We start from the raw sequence: 21615 nt of genomic DNA on the forward strand, positions 1-21615 counted from the left end.
TATACGCGCCTAAATTTTTAGCCTGGGCCCGTCTCGGTCCGTGAATTTATAATGTGAGGCCCGACACGAGTCCGAAATATGTTTTAGCTTTTAGGCCCGAGCTCGTGTGATAATCAAATTAGCCCGAATTACAGAAACTTAATAATTAACGCAAAATTGTATTTTTATTTACAGCAATTAGAGATTTAATTTTACAGTTGTGCTTCAAAAGTTCTCCACAAAGAACAGTCTAATAAATATCGTTGTACAGTATATTTACAAAGTTACGCTCGAGAAATATGGATGTATATTTAAAAATTTACTGTCCGAGCCCGGGCCGAACCCAAAGTGACATATGCTTTGTAGGCCCGAGCCCGTACAGACCTCTAATATGAAGGTCAGGCCTAACGTTATTTAACAGCTGACAGTTGAAGCTAGTAGATGTGCAAAACATGTTGGAATTCTTATAATCAGTCATAAAGTATTGCACTGTAAAGATGAGTGAACTTTCCGGGAAAATGAGCAACATTTTACGATTTTATTTTGATAAAGGTGCAAATGCAGAGCAAGCCAGTGACGAAATTTGTGCTATTTGTGGGTAAGGTACGTTATCAAAAGCAACATGCAAAACATAGTTCAGTAGCTTTCGTTCTAAAAATTTCGATACCTAAAATGCTTCTCGCAGTAAGTGGCCAATCACAGTAAAAGAGAGATAATATTCTGGTAGAAGTCTACTAAGACTGGCATGTACGTAGTAGTTGACCAAAACATTCAGCAGCAAACAGTGTTAAACCATTTGGATTAAGTTGGCTCGTGTTTGGATGACACATGAACTGACTCCAAAACATTTACTTGATCTAATTTCTATCTGCTAGTCTCTATTGAAAACGTAACGAACTCGAACCATTTCTGAAGCGGCTGATCACGAGTGGTAAAATGTGGATAGTCTACAACAACAATGTGCGAAAAAGAAAGTGATCGAAGCAGAAAGCTCCATAGTCTGTGGTAAAGCCCACACTAATATGCAGAAAAGTTATGCTATGCGTTTGGTGGGATTGGAAGGGCGCCATACATTACGAGCTCTTACCGTGGTCAAAATGATAGACCTGTACTGTCGACAGTTAGCGCGAGTATACCGAGCAAGTCAAAAGAAACAGCTGAAACGAATTAAAAGAAAAGGTGTCGTATAGCACGCTCACATCGCCAGACCGTATACATTTTTAACTACCCGTCAGAAATTAAGGAACTTGGCTGGGAGGTTTTAATGCATCCACTGTATAGCTCAGACTTGGCACATCAAACTATTATTTGTTTCGGTCGCTTCTTGAATGGTGTTAAGTTAGTTTCAAAAGAGGACTATGAAAACCACGTGTCACAACTTTTTGACAAAGACCACACTAATTCTATAGCGATGGGATTTCGTGTTGCAAAAAAAGGTCATCGAACACAACGGGGCACTAGTTTCATAATGTTATTTTCAAATCACAATAAATGTACTCTCAATTTTGACTTCGCACACTGAGTATGTTAGCGTTGTTAGAGACAGTAAATGAAATGAAATCTTTGAGTTTTACGTCCCACGGTTATGCGGGTTAGGCTAAAGGAGACTGTGATGATGAGAGATGAGTGAAATGGTGGAATGAAGATAGTGGGAGGCAACGGGAGAACCCCGAGAAAACCCACGAGCACGGTGTTTGTCCATCACAAAGTTCACTTGGCGGGGGCTGGGATCGAACCCGGGACCCCAAGCACCAGAGGTGAACGCTCTACCACTGAGCCACCGCATCCCCCTTTGTTAGAGATAGTGTTCTTATGTGAAATTTCTTGCGTACGCATACCTTTTTCAGGAAAATAATTACAATAAATTGAACCTAATCAAATTTGTGAGAGAGGATTCGTTCTTACTTTAAGTTGTTCTACCGTGAATATGTAAAAATGTTTAACATGAGATCAAACCACTAAACAAACTAGATGGCGATTAACTTAGCTGTGATATATGAAAGAACTTTAAACATTAAAGCATACTTAAAAATGCCTTAACATGGTCAATGACTACAGTGTGAGCGGTTTCAAATTTACAATATTTTATATACAGTTTTCCAGTATCGAACCGAATTACTTTGTGTGGCAGTTTGTTTTTTGACATTTCCGTTTTCCTCTTCAAATACCAACGATCTCTTTAATAATCGTACATAATAAAGAACAAAACGAGAATGGACTATTGCTACTGTCTTTTACTTCTCTTACTGTGGTAACTCTGTCACATAATGCACGAAACTATTCGTGTCTCCCCTTCCAACATTTCTTCACACAATAACATCACATAAATACAACAGCAGAAACAAACGCTGTAACACAGAAAAGTAGTATATTGGTTACCGAAATACAGTATCACAAAATAGTGTTTATATTTTATTAACGTAATAACACACATAACTCTTCAATATGACTGGATACTACTTTTGTACTCGAAACTATGATGTCTACGTTGAATATGTGTTGTGTAGGCATTTGCTGTTTATAATTCAGGAGTCATAGTGGTCTGGTCTCTTCTAAATAGTTGAAAAGTGACCAAAAGCACATGAAAAAATGACCAAAAAGTGACCAAAACCTCATCAAAAAGTAACTTTAAACGTTGATGCCAAACTTGAGCATAAATTGAATTTTACATTTTTTTTTTTTTTTTTTCAACCAAAATATCATAGCTGAAATATGTAATGTTTTAACATGTTAGGATTAAAAATTATTTTACTTAAGTTTGACAGCTAATAAGAAAACTGAATTACTTGTGTTTAGAGGTTCATTATTAATTACACACTTTGCACCGTTTTGTATTTCAACTTAATCTGGATGGGGTAAGGCCAAATTTCTATATTTTCATTATGACCAATAATACAAAATTAAAGTAAAGTAATTAATATGTAGCATCTAGATTACCATTAACTGGTAATAATATTTTGTCTTGAACAATTGGTTTGTTACAAATTTTGTCTTGGTACCACACGATTGATAAACATAGGTTGGCTTGTACCAACATTCCGCATACAATGTAAACTAAACTAAACAGGCAAACAGAAGGGAAAGTGTAAAAAGGGATAAAGTGAACTGTAAACAAAAGGGCTCTTAAACCCACCTTGAGAGCTTAAGCACTCACCAACCACCTACTGTGCTTTAGAAAGAATAAAGGTTGAAGTCAGAATAAAGCTGACTTAGTTCACATGTGGCAGCACAGCTGCATATGGCATCAAGTACTGAAATTTTCAGAAGAGTAATAAGTAACAAGTTTCTGCCTTTTTCCATTTATTTTTACATTTTTTCTTAGAAAACTGCCAATGCTAAACATAAATCACACGAAAAATGACTTTATTCCCCCCCGAAAAAAGTAACTTTTAGTTTAAAAAGTGACTCGCTATGAGCCCTGATAATTACGTCACAGTCTACCCGTCAGCAGACATTAACGTACACAAAATGTGTAGGTAGGTGTGGAATTTATATTTCGAACATTACAGAATGTGTCTGAAGTGTAAAGAGGATGGGGACAAATTGTCACGTCACGTTTGAAGCGAAAGAAAGTGAGATGTGTGATATGACGAACGTGAAGAAAGGATGGCGCAGCAGGAACAGAACAACGACGCATGAAGAAGTATGAAGTACAAATTCAAAAATTAAAACAAAAAAACTTTAATGAAATGAAATGAAATCTTTAAGAAAACCCACGAGCACGGTGTTTGTCCACCACAGTCCACACGGTGCGAGCTGGGATCGAACCAGGGACCCCAAGCACCGGAGGTGAACGATCTACCACTGAGCAACCGGGCCCCCACAAAAAACAAACAAAAAAAAAAATGTATAAATAAACAAAGGTTGTAAAATGGCTTACAGAATGAAAACAAAACAGAAACATTTATATAAAGGAATAATTCTAAAATAGCAGCGCAACAATTTTTATACAGGGAATTTGACTACGGACATATAAATTGGTCTTCACAAACTACCTCTATAAAAACTGTTGCGGAAGTACCTTAGAATTCTGAAACATGGATATTTGGGTAGAGAACATATTAATTCCTAAGTGAACTCTTGACCCAAATACGGTAGATCCCATAGTATTGGAGCTATGGACCTTTAAAGTTCAAGTTTTCAGCAGCCTATAACTCCGAAAGGAAGCGTTTGTGCACCCTGATTGGTCTATACTTTTTGCCTTATTTTGGTGTCAGGAACCACCTCCCGAACATTGTCGGTGTTGTTTTGAAACGCCCTATATATCTAAATATTGTAAATGTTATGTTTCCATGATACCTTGCTCAAGGGAAGCTTAAAGCACGATCCCTCCCCCTTCCATTGCGTACGTCAGTAAGAACCGAACTGGAGGCCGTACAACGATCCAGACAGATTTTGGATTTCGCGAATCGCGGATTTAAAAAACTAAAAATAAATAAATAAATAAAAATAATAATGGGACCTGGAAATGTTTCTTTCACGCTTCTAGATCGATCTCTTCTACAAGCGTCCTCTTCTCTTCTATCCATTTTAAAACATCTTCGTTTGTTACTTTCTCTGTCCATACCTTCTCCATCTTCCTCCACACATCACATTTCCATGCTCTCTAAATATTTCTTCTCTAACTTTCGCAATGTCTAAGTCTCTGAACCATACAGTCCAATACTCCATATATAGCACTTGACCAACTTTTTCCTTAGTCCGATATTAAATCTGCTAAATGTTTCTTTGGCTATAGCAAATCTTGACCTGATCTCTTTGGTACAGGAAGCGTCTCTCGTCAATATACTTCCGTGATACTTGAAGTGATCGACCTTTTCAAGTCCTCTTTGTTCTACTCTGACCCGTAACAGCGCGTTTCCACGGAGATATTCTCACGACTTTCGATTTTTCGATGTTGAGTTTGGTTTAAGTTAGGTCGAAGTTTAAGTTTAGATTTTGCCTTTTAGGTCCTTATGCAACAATGAGGTTAGCCCTTACTATTAAAGTGGGCTCAGGGCTCCAAACCAACTCTGGCGCCACAGACCATCATGTAAGATCAATCCTCACAGTATAAGCCATACTATTTTGCCTCCAAGAGCAGGAGCCCAGGACCGGCAATAGAGGATTCACGAACAATCAATTAATATACTATTTAGAAACGACAAAATCTTACTGCGTTATTCTAATTCCTAATAGTAAAGTGTCATGTGGCCAGCGTGGACGCAATTTGCCGACTAAAACTGTTAAAAAATAAATAATTTTTACTTAAGCACGATTTTAACCTACAGTGAAGGATCGGGCGCAACAAGTAACTTGCATAAAGCAATGGCCACCATATGCACAATTTTTGCATGAAATTACCCTTTATAAATAAGCATTTGCATACAAATCTGTGATAAAATTTACTGTAGCAGCATCAACAGATCCTACTTTTGCCGTCAATATTTCAAGATATAAAACAACAAAAATTGAATAATAAGCATTCTCAACACTTCACATAAACTTACGTTGCTATGCTTCGGGTCACAACCTTTCCTATCGCCTAAAACAACAGTTGCAACTGGTGTATCATTTGCACCATCCAGCTGCCCAATAGTCCCTGAGTTTACTGCATTCTGAAAAGAAAAACAGATACATATAAATGTATCCTATCTCCTCCAAAATGAGTCTATTTATTATTATTATTATTATTTATTATTATTATTTATTATTACTATTATTATTATTACTATTATTATTATTATTATTATTATTATTATTATTATTATTATTATTATTTAATATTATTATTATTATGAGGAGGTGTGACAATTGAATTTCCGAAATGTCCGTAGCATAGCACTATGGTGATGTGGAGGACAACTATTTGCAAGACTATTAAAACTAATATAGTACAACGATTAACATAACAGTCAGCACTATCTATTGGACATGTTCGAGCGTGCCCTCCACTGGGTTACAGACATGTTAAACAATTTTCCTCTACTGACATTTTCACCGTACAGAATTTCGAAGTTTTATCTACTAGTAACGTTGTGCATGAAACCCCAAGTAAAGTCCAAGTACAGAAATACTTGTCCATGAGCTTTCACGACGAGAATGGCCTAAAACAAATATATGCGCTGTCGCCATTATTATCCAATTTTGTTCTGGAATACACTATAAAGAAAATTAAAGATAGCAAACAGGGCCTATAGCGGAAGTGCAATCACAAAGTTGTTGCGTATGCTCATTATGCCAATCTAATAGCGGACGACAGAAGCACAACACAAAAAAATGTAGGGTTTTATTAAACGCCTGTAAGAACACATGTTTAGAAGTAAATACAGCGAAAACTAAATATATGAAAATTCAAAGTGCTTATAAAACTACGAATTATGGATATGTTAAAATATCAAATAATACTTTCCAAGGTGGACATTTTCAAATATCTAGGATTAACATTAAGAGACCAAAACCATATCCAAGAAGAAATTAAATGCCGACTGAAAACAAAACAAAACAAAACAAAAGAAAAAGCGTTATTACTCAATCCGAACTTTTTTGAAGTGTTTGTGAATTCTGTTGAAAATCTGAACCTTAAAATACATAATATTGAGAATTATGTTGGTTTTGTTGTATGGTTGCGAATTATGGTAGCTTTCTTTGAGAAAAGAACGCAAACTGAAAGTATTTGATAATACAACGCTGAGTCGAATATTCGGACCCAAGAGGGACAGGAATGGGAAATGGCGGCAACTTCATAACGAGAAATTGCATTAATTTATACCATTTACCTAACAGTCTTAAGAATACCAATTCTAGGAAGATCAATTGGGCAGGGCACATAGCCAGAATGGAAGAAACTCGGAACGCTTTCCAAATCTTAACTGAAAATTCAATTGAGAAAAGGTCATTACGAAGATCTAGACGCAGATGGGATAACAATATTAAGATGAATTTCGCGGAAATAGGGATCCAACTGTTCAACTGACTAAGGAAAGAAGTTAATGGAGAACTTGTTTCTGAATGCGACATTGAACCTTTACGTTCCATAAGCCATAGAGTTCGTTAATGTTGTTTATTATTAAACCTGTTCACTCTCTCTTTCTCTTTTCTTAATAATCTGAACCCTAAGCCATAAGAGTAAATCTCTAATCTCCAACAAAACACACACTATGTTCTACAAAAATTCGAGTTTTTAAATTAATTTTCACTGAAAATATGTAATATAAAATTGGGGAAAATGTACTCTCTCGTTACTGAATCATTTCGACTCCAAGCAGTTGAAACGATTGGAGAACTAACAATATTGCTCCATATTCTTTCAGAATATTTTTTCTCACTAAAATTGTCAATAGATAAATCATGGAGAAGGATGCAGTGAGTCCTTATATATGACTTCAAACAGTGGAGATCATGTCAAACATCAATTTGGGGACTATGTGAAAACATCATATTGTGACAAAATTGAACAATTTTTAGGGAAGTTGATAGACTTTTTTTTTAACCAAGGGGGAAGGGGTACGTTTATTCCGACATTCTTTCATTTTAAATCCAAGTAGTAGAAATGATTGTAAAGCCTAAATAATAATAATAATAAATAAAAAACCCGCACCATAACGCGTGAAAATATATTATTTTTACGAGAGACGCCACACATCACATTTTTACTGAGAGGGAGGACAGTATCCTATCCCCCGTTAGGGAGCTAAATTTACCACTTACTCTTAACTGATTTTAATCACAAGTACGGATTAAGGAAAAGGTGAAACATAATATTGTATCAAAACAAAATTAGTTTGACCAAAAAAAAAAAAAAAAAAAAATGGAGGGGGTTCACTATTTTATCCTTTACCGATTTTAACTCCATGCAAAGGGGATTATAAAAAAGCTTGAAAGAAAATGTATAACATATTACACTAAAATTGCTTCTTTTTTTAACGAAAATTAACGCGAAAATTATTTTTTAATTGCAGATGAAGGTAAATTCACCCTTTCGTTCTTGGTGCATTGTAACCCAAGCTATACGAATACCCTAAAGAACCTATACACTATGTTTTATCGTAATAGAATATTTCTTACGTGGTTTATATTGGAAAATTATCTTGCATGTACATATTCAAACCTATAGGATAGGGGGTGGATTTTATTCCATTATTCTTAATTGATTGCCAGTCCAAATAATAGGGCTATTTCTGCATGTTGAACGAAGGGATCAAGTTTCATTAAAATAGGATAAGTTTTACAAGAGTTACTGTCGGATGGACAAACAAGAACGCCAATCAAGTCAAATGGCAGAAGCTTTGCTACACTTGTTTCAATTAGTTTAAAAGTTACTATTGTGTTTCAAGATAAATGATCCATTTCCGTTTTTGCTGTATGAGCATAAACACTCAAACGGAAGAGAGAGATATCTGCCACTTCCAGTTTAGAGGTATAATAGTGGAGATGGAACCTATTTTGGGGATATTGATTCCATGCCAGAAAACTTTCTTCGTAGCTTCTTACCATTTTTCACTCTGAGCCCTGTCGACGTCAACAGACGGAGTCGTTCAATAAGACTTCCCATATTTATGCTAGCGTAGTTGAGGAGTCTAGCAAATGAACTCCAATTCACATTGTGAATCTACGGTACACTTCCAAGCTATATGAATTCAATATTGAAACCGGAATACTACTACTTCCAGTTTCAATCGAGTGTTCATGGCAGAGCTGGAATTTATTTTTGAAATTACGAATTCCTATTTTTTTAAAAAAACGCTTATTTTAGTATTTAATACAGATTTGCTCTATAAGCGTCCAATACTGAAATCGGAAATGCTATTTCTATAACATTTCTGGTATTAATAAGGGACAAGGGCAGAAATAGATCTATTTCCATGGATGTGTAATTCATACAAAATAAATTTTCGCTCTTTTACTGTCTTTTGGTACATGGTATCCATTATTAAAACCACCTGTGCTTAAATCTATCGCTTTTGGTCTCAATAGATGCATAAAGGTGGGGTTAAAACCTATTCTTGGGAACCTGAATCCTGACATAAGAAATTGTCGCTATTACCAGTTTTGCTATGTAGAGACCAACACTAAAACCTGAAAAGGTAGCAATTTCTACTACTTCCGAGCTCAGCAGAGGCAAAATGACGGAGAATAGGCCTATTCTTGGGACAAGATCTTCTCGCTATATTTAATCGCTTTTGTTCTGCCAGCTGTCGAAAAACAGATGAATGGAGATAACAGTTCTAAAAGATATTTCATATTTTTGAACAGCATAGTATGAAAGTCTAACAATTTATTTCGCAAATACAAATGCATGAATACTTCAGGTTTGGTTTATCATATATTAATCATGTTTAGATTAATAAAATATCTAAATGATTTAGTATTCTGATATTGTTACGTTTCTACCAAATGATGTAAGTTTACAAGAAATGTACATATCAAACACGTATATTCGGTTTTTCTAGGTATCTAGGAAGGAAACAAGGAACAAAATACATATGGTATGTGTTCTCAAGGAATAATACACTGGTTGACAAATGATAAGGAACAAAAACATACTGATCCATTTTTTTTTTTAAGAAACATGATCTGGATACATCAACTGATAAATATATGAATTCATATATTATTTTCCCCTGTATTGTCAAAAGATGGCTTGAATTTTCTGCCATTCCAAGAAACACGACGTGATAAACCATGTAGAAAATACAAATCAATATGGGAAGATGGCGTGAAATGCATTTGCCATGACAAAGTTTTGTTCACGTCAGTAATGTGTATGGCCCCCTCGGACAGCACTGCACATCTGTTTAACATTTTGTCGATGAGGGTGTTCTGCAAGGCCTCGTATGTTGGCCCACTCTTCCTTAAAAAGAGAAGTTTTAAGGGCCTGAAGGGTCCAGAATGGTGGTTTTCTCTGTAGAACTCGTCTTCCGAGAGCATTCCAAGGGAATGTGATGGCCAATTTACACGGTTTATGTTCGTTTGTTTCTTTCCTTAAATTCAGTGGCCCATTTTCAGCACTGATGCTATATGAAACGTGACCTATAGTTCAAGATAGAATCTGAACCACAGTAATGCGTTCAATGCTCTCTCACCCAGGAAGTGAACCCGGGATCCCGCGCGCGCTGGCCATTAGACAAGCGGAGAGGGCATATACGGTTAATGTCCTCACTACCAATGTCTCTGCAACTTGAGTAGTTCAGTGTGGAAACGTGTTATTATCAAAGTACGAAAAATCAGGACCCATTGCACCATGGGAATGAACATATCTTATCGGAATCTCGATAGATTACCGTTTTCCAGTAATAGATCCTACGCTGAAGATATACAACGGTGTTCTTTCCATTGCTCATTATGCCCGCCTATACCATAAATTCTGCACCCCTATATCTGCCACATTCACGAATATGCTGTGGATGATACTGTTCCTCTCGTTCTCTCCTCACCATGTAATGTCCAGAATCTTGTCGCAAAGAACAGTGATTGATCTGAAAACATCACATCGGACTAGGTCCTTTGGTATTACCCACGATGTTCCCTACAATAACATGATCTGGCATGGCGGTGGACAGAGAATAATGGAACATACTTTACTGGCTTCCGAGTACATAACCAACATTACTGAGTCGTCGTGAAGTGATTCTGAGGGAAAGACATTAGAAGCAGCGGAAAACGCGTGACCAATTTGAGATTTAATAGCAGGTCGGTTCTTCTTTGTCATTTAGCCTATGTACAAATCCCGTCGAACTGTTGGACACCTTCCACGAGACTTCTGACATGCACACACAGAGCTATTCCTAATGAAACAGTGACTTTTTGAAGTAGGAAGGATGCTCTTTAATATGCTAATGATTGCACATGCAACTTCTGTGACACTTTGACCTTCCTAAGCAAACCAACATTTCTGCTATAATCATAACCAATTACATGAATCCTTCCTGCCATCTTCCAAGAGACCATTCACTTTGCACGACAATACTGCACTGACAACGGCCTAATGTACCTGACTGCATTTCAAAGGGTACTTCCTCACTCGGTGTCGCGGTCTTTTCCTGACAACGATGCTTATAGAGCACATTACTCTCTTCTAATGAACACAACGTCTCACAGTACTTATGAAAATATATAGGACGAAGTTGTGTGAACAAAAGTTATGGGTGAATATGTGTTTCCTAGCAATCGTTAAGCTAGGAATAGTATAAAATATAGAAGTGTTTCTGAAACGTACCACATTAAAAGTTACAAATAGCTATGAACGTATGTGCAAGTTTTCTACACGTAAACCTAGCCACATTGGTTGTGCGGATTCACCTAACTTATTCAGTTATCTGCCACTGTTAGCTCATACATGTCCTTGGGGAACTTCAATGTTTCCCATATCAAGACGATTCCATAGCATGTGTGCCTGTTACAAATCTCCCAAAGCTTTTCTAATACTGTTTTACTTTTTAATTAATCTTCGAGTAGTCGAAATCAAGAATGTCAAGAGCTTCAACATGTGATAATAAATTAATGCTGTTTTAAGCTAAGGAAACCTTAACTAATGAGTTCCTTTATGCATTCAAATAAATATGGCCTCCCAGTGCATGAAAATTAAAAATAACATCCACATTCTAGAATATTATTATTAGCATTTAACGCTAAAGAATGATGAGACATACACCACTTCATCAAGCCAAACAAAATTATATGGATGAGTGTAAAACCTTATACGTAGCTTTCATGAAAGCGGATCAAAAACATTTTTTTGTAAACCTAAAAATTGATGCTGTACGGCAACTACATCACGTATTAGGATGAAACTCATACTGAAGTACACTATAACCTCAACAAGCATTTCGTTATTACACTAGCAAGGCAACAATATAAAATATGTTTTTTGTTAAATTATAATACTGTTCAAAAATAAGGCATCTATCGACCGATAAACCTCATTAAGCTGAACAAAATGACATGCTTGAGTGTAACAATGAAATACTTGGTTAAAATTGTTATGCGTAGTTTTCGAGGAAAGATGAAATATTTAAGTTCAACGTCCCACGGTTATGCCGGCAAGAAGAAAAGAAAACAGTGATAATGAGAAATCAATGTTTTGGTGGAATGAAGAAAGGAGGAGGAAACAGGAGAACCCTGAGAAAACCCACGTACACAATACAATGATTGTCCACCACAAAGCTCACTTGGCGCGAGCTGGGATCGAACCAAGGACCCCAGACACCAGAGGTGAATGCTCTACCACTGAACCACCGCGGCCTAGCTTTCGAGAAAATGGTAAAAAATATTTTTTATGGCGCTAAAAATATGTCATTCGTTGTTAATAATAAATGGATCTACTGGAACAGAATGTTTATTTACGGTATTTATACACTACCTACCCGAGCGTCTCTAGCGGGGGGGGACAGGGGGACGTATCCCCCGAATATATTTTTGAGAAGGTAAAGTTGACCAATGCTGATCTATGTGGAAGGGATACAGAAGGGCAGAACAAATGAATTTATACGTGTTGTTAAATATTAGGTTGGTGTGAATGAAGTCATACACTCCTGTCATTGCTTAACAGCAACGATTGGATTTCATGACAAACGAAGAGCAGAGAAGAGAAAATGTATAGAAAGTTGATCCGCGAATTAAAAAAGAAATCTGCCTTTGGCGTGGGAGACCCGGGTTCGATTCCCGGCGGGAGCTCATGTGGTTCGGATTCCACGTTAATCAGTAGGTCCACGTCTCATATAACCTTGCTGCTGAACGGGACGTTAAACTCAAAATCAACTCAACTCAAAAAAGAAATCTACAAAGACAGAGGAATATACAACAGAAGTAAAGCTGACAAGAGAAAATAAAAAGCATAGAGAAATTTTAATAATGTATCTGAAGGTAAATTTCATGGAAATAGAAAGTAGCAAGGGAAACTAGTATGACCATATAAAAACTAAAGATAGAAATGAACTTCTAATGAGAGAATTCAGCTTGAGAATGAATAAATAAATATTATATATATATATTAGGTATTAAAACGGAAAACGAAGTAGATGAGGATGGCAAAGGAGTTGGAATGCTAAGGGACAAGTTTAAAAACATATAGTGAAATTAAGGGCGAAAAGGTAGACAATATACACATCACTTGATTAAGAATACAGAAGAAGGAAAAAGAAATATTCGAAATTCGAAATCAAATCAAGTGTCATCATAAGACTTCTTTCAGAGAGTCAAGATTTTGTATAAGGACCATAGAAGTACACTGCTGCAAATGTGCTGAAGAAAACTGGTTCAAAGTTGTACACAGGAAGAAAGTGATTGTAGATGGTACTGTTCTCAACATGACATCGATGAGACATCCTGAACATGTTATACAAATTGTTCAAAAACGTACAACACTCGCCTTAATACAACATATAACTACTCCGAGCAGCCACGCAAGAATCAGCTCAGATGCGTAACTGATCGTACAGATGCTGTATCTCAGTGAAAGAAATGGTTCTTGAGAGCTAAACTGGCGGTCAGGTGTCATCCCGTAATGTCCCACAGTGCCCGATAAGCTTAGGTCCGGAGATTTAGCACGCCAGGGAAGGAGTGTTCCGGGTAGAGGGTGAAGGGTTCACTTGTCTGTATGGAAACGCGTGGTGTGCTAATGAAGACATGTGTCCAGATAAGCTTTGAGGATTGTATTGGCAATACTGCGAAGGTACAACAAACTACCTAGCTAGTAATATTCCTTTTAAGAAAGGTGGATCTTAAGCGAAGAAAAAAATACATACGAACCAAGTACGAGTATTTAAAGTTAGAACACTGCAAATGATATAGGATAACGAAATGGGAAGAGGTATTTGATAAAAATTTCATCTCTTAGTAACATCATTTACGAGTACTATCTACCTAGATAGAAGAGTATCGAATAAGAGTTTGATTGGAAAACATACTGATTATAGGAGGTAGAAGGACTAAAGATGATTGTTACCGCAGAATCTGAATCGAAAATTAACATAATGCCAGAGAACATAAGGAAAGGCTCTGAAATGAATATGAGATAAAAATAAATATGAAAACGATTACAAGAATGATGGTGAGATTATTGAGGCTGTGATAGACGTCTGGACCAGGCAGTCAATTAGCCGCATATTACAATACCTACATAGTATTATTAACGTAGTTATAAAATCTAAATGTAGAAAAGGCGGGGAAAATGGTAAAAAATCCTTAAGATGATTGTAATGAAATGCATACTGTGTGAGTCACTGAATGAAGAGTTACAGAAAGGACTGGGATGAAGAGTATTGGACTGTAAGAAGCAGAAGTTTTGCATTACGAGAAGAAGACACAAAATACTTGAGTTCTGGAAATTTATACTTTGAGGTGAACGTAAAATTTGGAACAATGAACCAATGAGTAAACATGGAACCATGGAACATAGGGAACAATGAGTGAAAGTAATTAAGAAGATATAAGACATTGTTGAAGAATAAATTATATTCCGAATGACATGTAGGAGGTATGGTAGAAGGAAAACATGAAAGGTAGAGAAAGAATAAATTAGTGGATAGTATTAAGAGTATAATTCCGATGTCAAGGCGAAGGAGCTACCTAAAACCCATATTGTATTTAAACTTAAATTTGTAGCAGTAATGGAAGAAAATTAGGGTGAACGTGTCAGTTAAGTGATTTAATCTCTACTGCACTAAACCTAACTGCAAGGATCTAAAATTCATATTTTCGGTTCCAAACAATAATTACATTTGTACGTACAGAAAGCATAGATTGATGGATGTTCCACTTTATTTTCATGCAAATACGTTTCCCTCTCTTATTTATCTTTGATCTATTCAGACTTCAAAGTTCCCCCTTTTAGGAACTTTTTTTTTTTTTTTAAAGTAATTCTTTTATTTTAATATTTATAAGTCAATGGAAAATATAGTAATTGTAAGTTCAATATGCAGCTCACGACTTTGGAACCCAGCGGAAACAAATGGACAGCAAATAACTGGCGGAAAAACGTCATGCTTAACCTATCGATTGTATTGGTAAAGGTAGTATTAGGATCCAGGTAGCTCATAATTCAAGTAACTTACCATTTACTCATAATTTTGACGTAAATTCAGTTGGGATCTAGTAGTGTTCAGTCGTCCCCCCCCCTCCCAATTTTAACTTGTGAGAGACGCCCATGACTACATATGTCAAAAAATACACTGTTAAGCAAATTATATTCACTTTACTTTATTATTATTATTATTATTATTATTATTATTATTATTATTATTATTTATTTGTTTCTTTGTCTTTCCCAAACAGTGACACACATACTTCTAATTGTCACCAATATAGTTCTAAAACTGACGCACACACTACTGTGTTTAATTTTAAGCTATCGAAACAGGGGCGTCATTTAGGGGGGGCAGGGAGGGCAATTGCCACCCCCTCCCTGAGTTTGAGATTTCTATAGATTTTATCAATTAAATAGTAGTAAATCAGTGAAATATGCGAAATTTTACTTATATCAAAGGGTCTTCCTTCCCCCCCAAGCAAAATCTGAAATTACGCTCCTGTATCGAAAGTGTACATACAAATTGCACAGATTTAAATTAAAAACATTATTGTCACACAGATCAAGTATTAATATTGGTGTTACTCAATTGGACTGCAAGAATAACATTTCTAACATCCTTTTGCAATACGAAACATATGTAAATTCTCCATTTTTTTAAAATTTTAACTTATCCTAACCACTAACTTACAGACTATAATCGTACAAGCAGTTTTTTTTTTTTTTTTTTTGTTTGTGGAGCTTTTGAATTGCTCTCGCGAAACATTCCCTGAATTTTCTGTAGGGGCTGCAAGACTAAAGAATCAAACATAAGAAAAAAGGAAAGAAAAAAAGATAGGAAAAAAGAAGTGTCACTCGTAACTTAATTATGGATATGCCTGATATGCAACAGAAAACCTGTCCACATTTTTCTGAGTAATACATATGTAAAGCAAATGTTAATGTAACTTTTATAAAAAAGACAAAACACTGTTTCAAAATGAATAAACAGAAAACTGCGCAAGAGATGAACTACATGGCAGAAAACAGTAAATGTTGCCAGACAATGATATTGTCTTACCTGTCCCTGAAGACTAGCATTTGTATGCTGAACATTTTGCTGAAAGGCCGGCCTTCCAATGGCATTGTTCACAGTGGTTGGGGTTCCTGTAGTTGTAGTCTGTGCCTGGGCTTGCATTGCACCTGGAAATGTCAGTTTCCTTCTTTATAAACAAATATTACACTAGTTTGTTATAAAACTACTGATACTATAATACCATTTGTCACACGCCTCTTCTCTGCATTTTCTACCATTATACAATAATCTGTCAATATGCTAAAATAAATAATATTGCAAATTCAAAAGCATCAATCTTCCTATTTAAAATATGCTGCTAACTAACCATGCAGACAACTACAGAAACTAATCTGATGCATAATCACAGCTAGTAAATTAAACTCAGGAATACGTCTAAATATTTAATAATGACGAAATTTTTAACGGAAAACCTCAATCTATGTATTTTGTTTTCACACTGTTACAGCTACTTTTTATCGTATCTATAAAATAAAAGTTTTTCATTATATAATGGAAAAACTATGAGACGTTATTGAATCAGCAGTGCAAGTTCACGTAAATAAATCATTCGCTAACGAAGATAAAGCTTCCCATCGAAAATTTCGGCATTATTAAATATTGAGACGCATTTCTTAGTTCAACCTTGTAGAAGTTTGAAATTCTTAAGATTCAGAAGTACAGTTTGTGACATCATATTTGACGGAGTACGAAACACTTATCCCTATCTGAAAAATAATGAATGCGCTGTTTTACCAAATGGTAAGCGTGCATGCTTTTGGCCATGCCAAGTTTGACCCAGATCGAATTAGTTCAATTTAACTCGTATATATATATATATATATATATATATATATATATATATATATATATATATATATATATATATATATATATATATATATATGGTTTGCAAATTAAATATTTTAATGACCTTTTATGAATAAGTTTTACATGTCCAGAATGTACATACAAAAGCATTACATATGGTAACTACGTCTTGAAAATTATGTCAGTGAGGTGTGCACTATGGTTATTCAAACAGATCTCTGCACGTCGCCTCACAACACTCACAGCTCGTTGAACCATGTCCAGTGGAGTTTGGTGGATTGCATGTTGAATGGATTCACGCAAATACTGTAATGTTGCAGGTTTTGTTGCATACACTTGTTGCTTCAAGTAACCCCATAGGAAGAAGTCACATTTCGATAGGTCGGGTGAGCGTGCATGCCAGAGAACATTTCCGCGACGAGAGAGAACCCGTCCTGGAAACATCCTCCCAAGAATGTTGATCGATGCAATTGCTGTGTGTGACGTGGCCCCGTCTTGTTGGAACCACATCTGTCTAATGCGACGCCGTCGCAGTTCTGGGAGTAAAAATTTTTCGAGCATATCCACATATCGAGCACACGTAACAGTTACAGTGTTACCATCCTCGTCGTTGAAAAAGTATGGTCCAATAATCCCATCAAAATAAACACCACACCATACTGTTACTTTAGGGCTATGAAGGGGCACTTCATGCAACCACCTTGGATTTCTGGGTGCCCAATAACGGAAATTCTGCTTATTTACACATCCATCAATTTGAAAATGAGCCCCGTCGGACACGATTAACCTCTGTAGAAAGTTTGGGTTCTCATTAATCATTTGCACAGTGTATTGCAAAATTGTACGCGAGCATTAAAATCCTCAGGGAGCAACTTGTAAATCATCTGAATTTTGAATGGGTGGAAGTGTACCGTAGGTCCTGGTGTAATATTTGCCGCACACTCCTATCTGACATGCCAAGTGACACAGCATGCCGACAAGCTGAACGCCTTGGACTTCTAATTAATGCTTCTCGAACCTTCTCTATGTTGCCTGGTGTTCTCACTGAACGTCGACGACCTGGGGATTTCTTTGATCTTGCAGAAGCCGAAGCTCGGAACTTTTTCACCCAATTAAGAATAGTTTGTCATGTCGGTACTTGTCCATTTCTGCCAATGTTAAAATGACTCCGAAACTTACGCTGCGTAATTGTTGCAGAGTCTTTGTTCTTGAAGAAACACTCCACTGCAAAAGCGCGATGTTCGTCCGACCAACGCTCCATGGCTACTGACGGAAGACTTACGTAATTCTTCCAATACTGCGCATGCGCACCGAACAGTCGAACAAACCTACATGCGTACACAATGCTTTGAACCACTTTACAAAACAAAACAACAATGAGCACGTTATCTATCGAGTCACGTTTTCTATGTTCATTTTACATCGTCTAACTATTTCTGCCGCACCCTTTATATATATCTGAAAAATCGTATGAAAGCCGAAAATAGAGGAATAGAGCTTGTGTATGCCGGGGTGGTTTTGTGGTGCGATTAATTTTGAAGATTTTGATTGTTTCTGAAAATGTATACCAGCTTTATACAAATTTTTAACATTTTGATAGTTCAACAAATTCAAGAAACTAATCTATTATTCTTTTTAAAAACTTACTTTGAACTAATAACGTACTTAAAACGAGAAATCCCTTTTAATACCAACTAGTGATCACCATCAATTGCACATTTTCAGAACTTTCTAGATCTAGGTAAGACAATATCACAAGAAATTAATTTACACTAAACAAAATGAACTATGATTATTACTATCAAAATGAACTATTATGATTCTTCCATTTTATTTTATCAATTTTTACTACTACTTACCAGCATTTAAGCTATTAACGTAATATTGTAACGTTCAAACTTATAACGTAAATTGTAGAAAACTATTATTTATGGTGGTGGTTCGTGTTATAACAGTTTAATATTCTATTGAACACAATGAAGTATAAATGACGTGATGGAATAATGAAACTGTATTTAAATTTATTCACCATGACATACATTATAATAATTTATACATTACAATTAAAACGTAGGTCAATGATATGTGTGATTGAGAATACTCATCTGCTTTGTACTACTACCAATAAATAATTTGAAAGTAATTAAAAAAGAATTCATTACTCTACAAATGAAACTCATGATCTTAAAATAAATCCTCTCCAAACACATTTATATGTTATAAGCTTTTTTTTCTGTCAACCTAATAGGCGGTAACATTTACAATGAAGAGTCTATAAGCATCGTAAGACAGGCAAAATACTTCTAAATGCAACAGAAGAAAAGAATTGAAGACTTTCAATTCATAAATTTTATTAATCATCAAAATCCACAACGGAACAAAAAAACGTACTGGTAATCCAACTCTTAACACACGAGAAAGACCACAGCAGAATAGTGTCCTCTGTCAGATATATCAACGTAATTCTCCACTATCCTAACGGAAAATTTTCGTTAGAAAAAAATATATTCCATTCACAACTGAAATAGCTACACTTACAATAAAGGAACCAAAATGTGACATATAATCCTGTCCATCAATGCATGTAATTTCCTTTACAAGAAGATAAATACAGTAATAATCTTTTAAATAAAAACATACACACAGCTCTGCATCCTATTAAATGACATTGTATAAATGAAAATTTCTTAATTCTTTGTTATTAACAATATATCGTTTGAGTTCCTTTCAGTTAAAAAAGATAAAAAAGTACGTAAGATATTACGTAACCTTACCTGCTGCTTGCTGTGCTTGTAAGCTAGCTGTGATATGTTGCTGCAGTAAGTTACAAGCCATATGCGTTGGTAAGGCAAGCGTAGCTGCTATTACTGGACCTGTTAGCACCGTCTGTAACAGATTACCTTTAGAAAATAGAAGTGCTTCATTAGTCTTATAACACTAATTTTTGAACTGCTACTTAGTAAAATCGTTCTACAAGTCTATATTTCTGACATTACAAGCCCTACTGCAATCCAAGTTTTCCTAGTTTTCTGACACTACAATCCAAGTGTTCCAAGTATAGTTAAAATACAGAGAGCTTGCAGAAATGTTATTCAAAAATTCGATTGACTTGTCAACTATTTATATATACTGTACATAAAAGGGATTTGTATTCCGCCGCTTTGTAGTAAGTCTTTTGATCAAAATACAAATTTTGATGTAAAGAATTCTAATATTTTTTCTTAACCAAGTTACCCAATTTTTCTTTAAAAGAAAAGGTAGATATGATTCGGGACACAGCCTACAGCATTACAATGAATTAAATTTTCATAGCCTTACTACTGAAAAATCTTAATCAGAAGTATTTAAATATTTCAGTAATTCTTGTAAAAGTTTGTAGCTTTCGAGTCTAAATCATTGTCCTTTTTGACAACTTTTGACAACTGCAACAGAAAATATAAGAAGTTGAAAAAGAATGAATAAATAAAAATTATATACGCTACTGTTTTTAAAATTCCGTATTTTAAAGCTTTAATACACATACATAACAAGTTTTCGAAAATAATTTATTCCGTATATTCTTCAGTTTGAATTCTGCAGATTTAAGTTTTATAGTATAAATTCTTTATGAAACTCAATTTGATTATTCTATCTTGTTCTAAAACAGCTTCGGTTCTTTTACTAAATGTAGACTGAAATCTACACTTGGAAGCTTGACTACAGACTTGAGATTCTTTCTCTGCATGAAACAATATTCCCTGTTAAAAGTATCAACTTTTAAAACTGCAGAAGAGTAAGATCTTTTTGGATCAAAAGATCCAATATATTTCAATCAAAAATTTTCCTGTACGCCTTATATCTGGAGAACCACATATAATACAGCCAAATTCAGCTATCACTTAATTCAGTATAATGTGCGCATTCTGTAAAAAAATAGAAAACTCGATTAGGGGCCGTTCAAAAATTTTGTGGCTCCTGATCCAAGAACTAACTAATTATTGGCCAAGATTGCAATCTTTTGATCCATTTTTTGGATCATTCTTAAAAATATTAGAAATATATATATAAATTTCAATATAGTATACATGTTTTATGATCAAATTAGATTAAATGGAAGCATTAGAATACAAATCGTTCAGTGGCAACTTCTCAGTTTCGAAAATGAACTAAACTCATTTGTCTTACGTTCCCTGCTTTTTTTTACAGGCTACAGGAAACGAACAATTAACGAAAGTGAGTGATTATGAACTGGTTAAACAAGAACGTGAGAAGAAACAGAAGAACACCAAGGAAATCTACTGATTAAAACTATAATGAACATATTTATAAGAAACTTGAGTTACCTTGTACCTCACGTTATATATGTAGTGTTAAGAACAGTCAAGAAGTGAATTTGAGTGAGAAAAAAAAAAAAAAAAAAAAAAAAAAAAACCTAGCAGTACCAAATAAATTACAAGTAGTCGAATTCATAAATAACTAATTGGAACAACTAGTTCTTCCACATAATAACCAGGGGCCTGTTAAAATTATAGTGACAGTTAATAGATGATAACGAAAAAGCTGATAAAGTTTACGGACTGTTCTGTATAGAATTGTATTTTATACGGAAGCTAGAAACCACGATTGGAGACGTAAAGGAAAGGGGCGATGACGCAACATAAACCGTTACCAACGATGATGATCTCGTACATAAAAGAATTAAATTAAAGGAACAAAATCAAGAGCAGTTTAAATCACATTTCTTACAAATACATATTATCCCCCCCCC

The 21615-nt window shown here is 35.3% G+C and overlaps 1 protein-coding gene across 2 annotated transcripts in view; it reads right to left on the reverse strand.

Annotated features, from left to right (window-relative positions):
- The window catches only part of TfIIA-L (transcription factor IIA L), a 65125-nt gene that overhangs the window by 12915 nt on the left and 30595 nt on the right, over window positions 1-21615 (reverse strand). The window contains exons 4-6 of one of the 2 annotated variants that reach the window (XM_081765036.1): window positions 19643-19768; window positions 16044-16165; window positions 5469-5576 (exon numbers count right to left, since the gene is read on the reverse strand). In XM_081765036.1, the coding sequence (XP_081621162.1) occupies window positions 5469-5576; window positions 16044-16165; window positions 19643-19768 (356 nt within the window). The remainder of the gene's footprint in view (window positions 1-5468; window positions 5577-16043; window positions 16166-19642; window positions 19769-21615) is intronic. The other variant, XM_081765037.1, reaches the window with a different exon arrangement.

This window comes from Thermobia domestica, chromosome 7, assembly GCF_964235325.1.
Source record: "Thermobia domestica chromosome 7, izTheDome1.hap1.1, whole genome shotgun sequence".
Lineage (NCBI taxonomy): Eukaryota > Metazoa > Arthropoda > Insecta > Zygentoma > Lepismatidae > Thermobia > Thermobia domestica.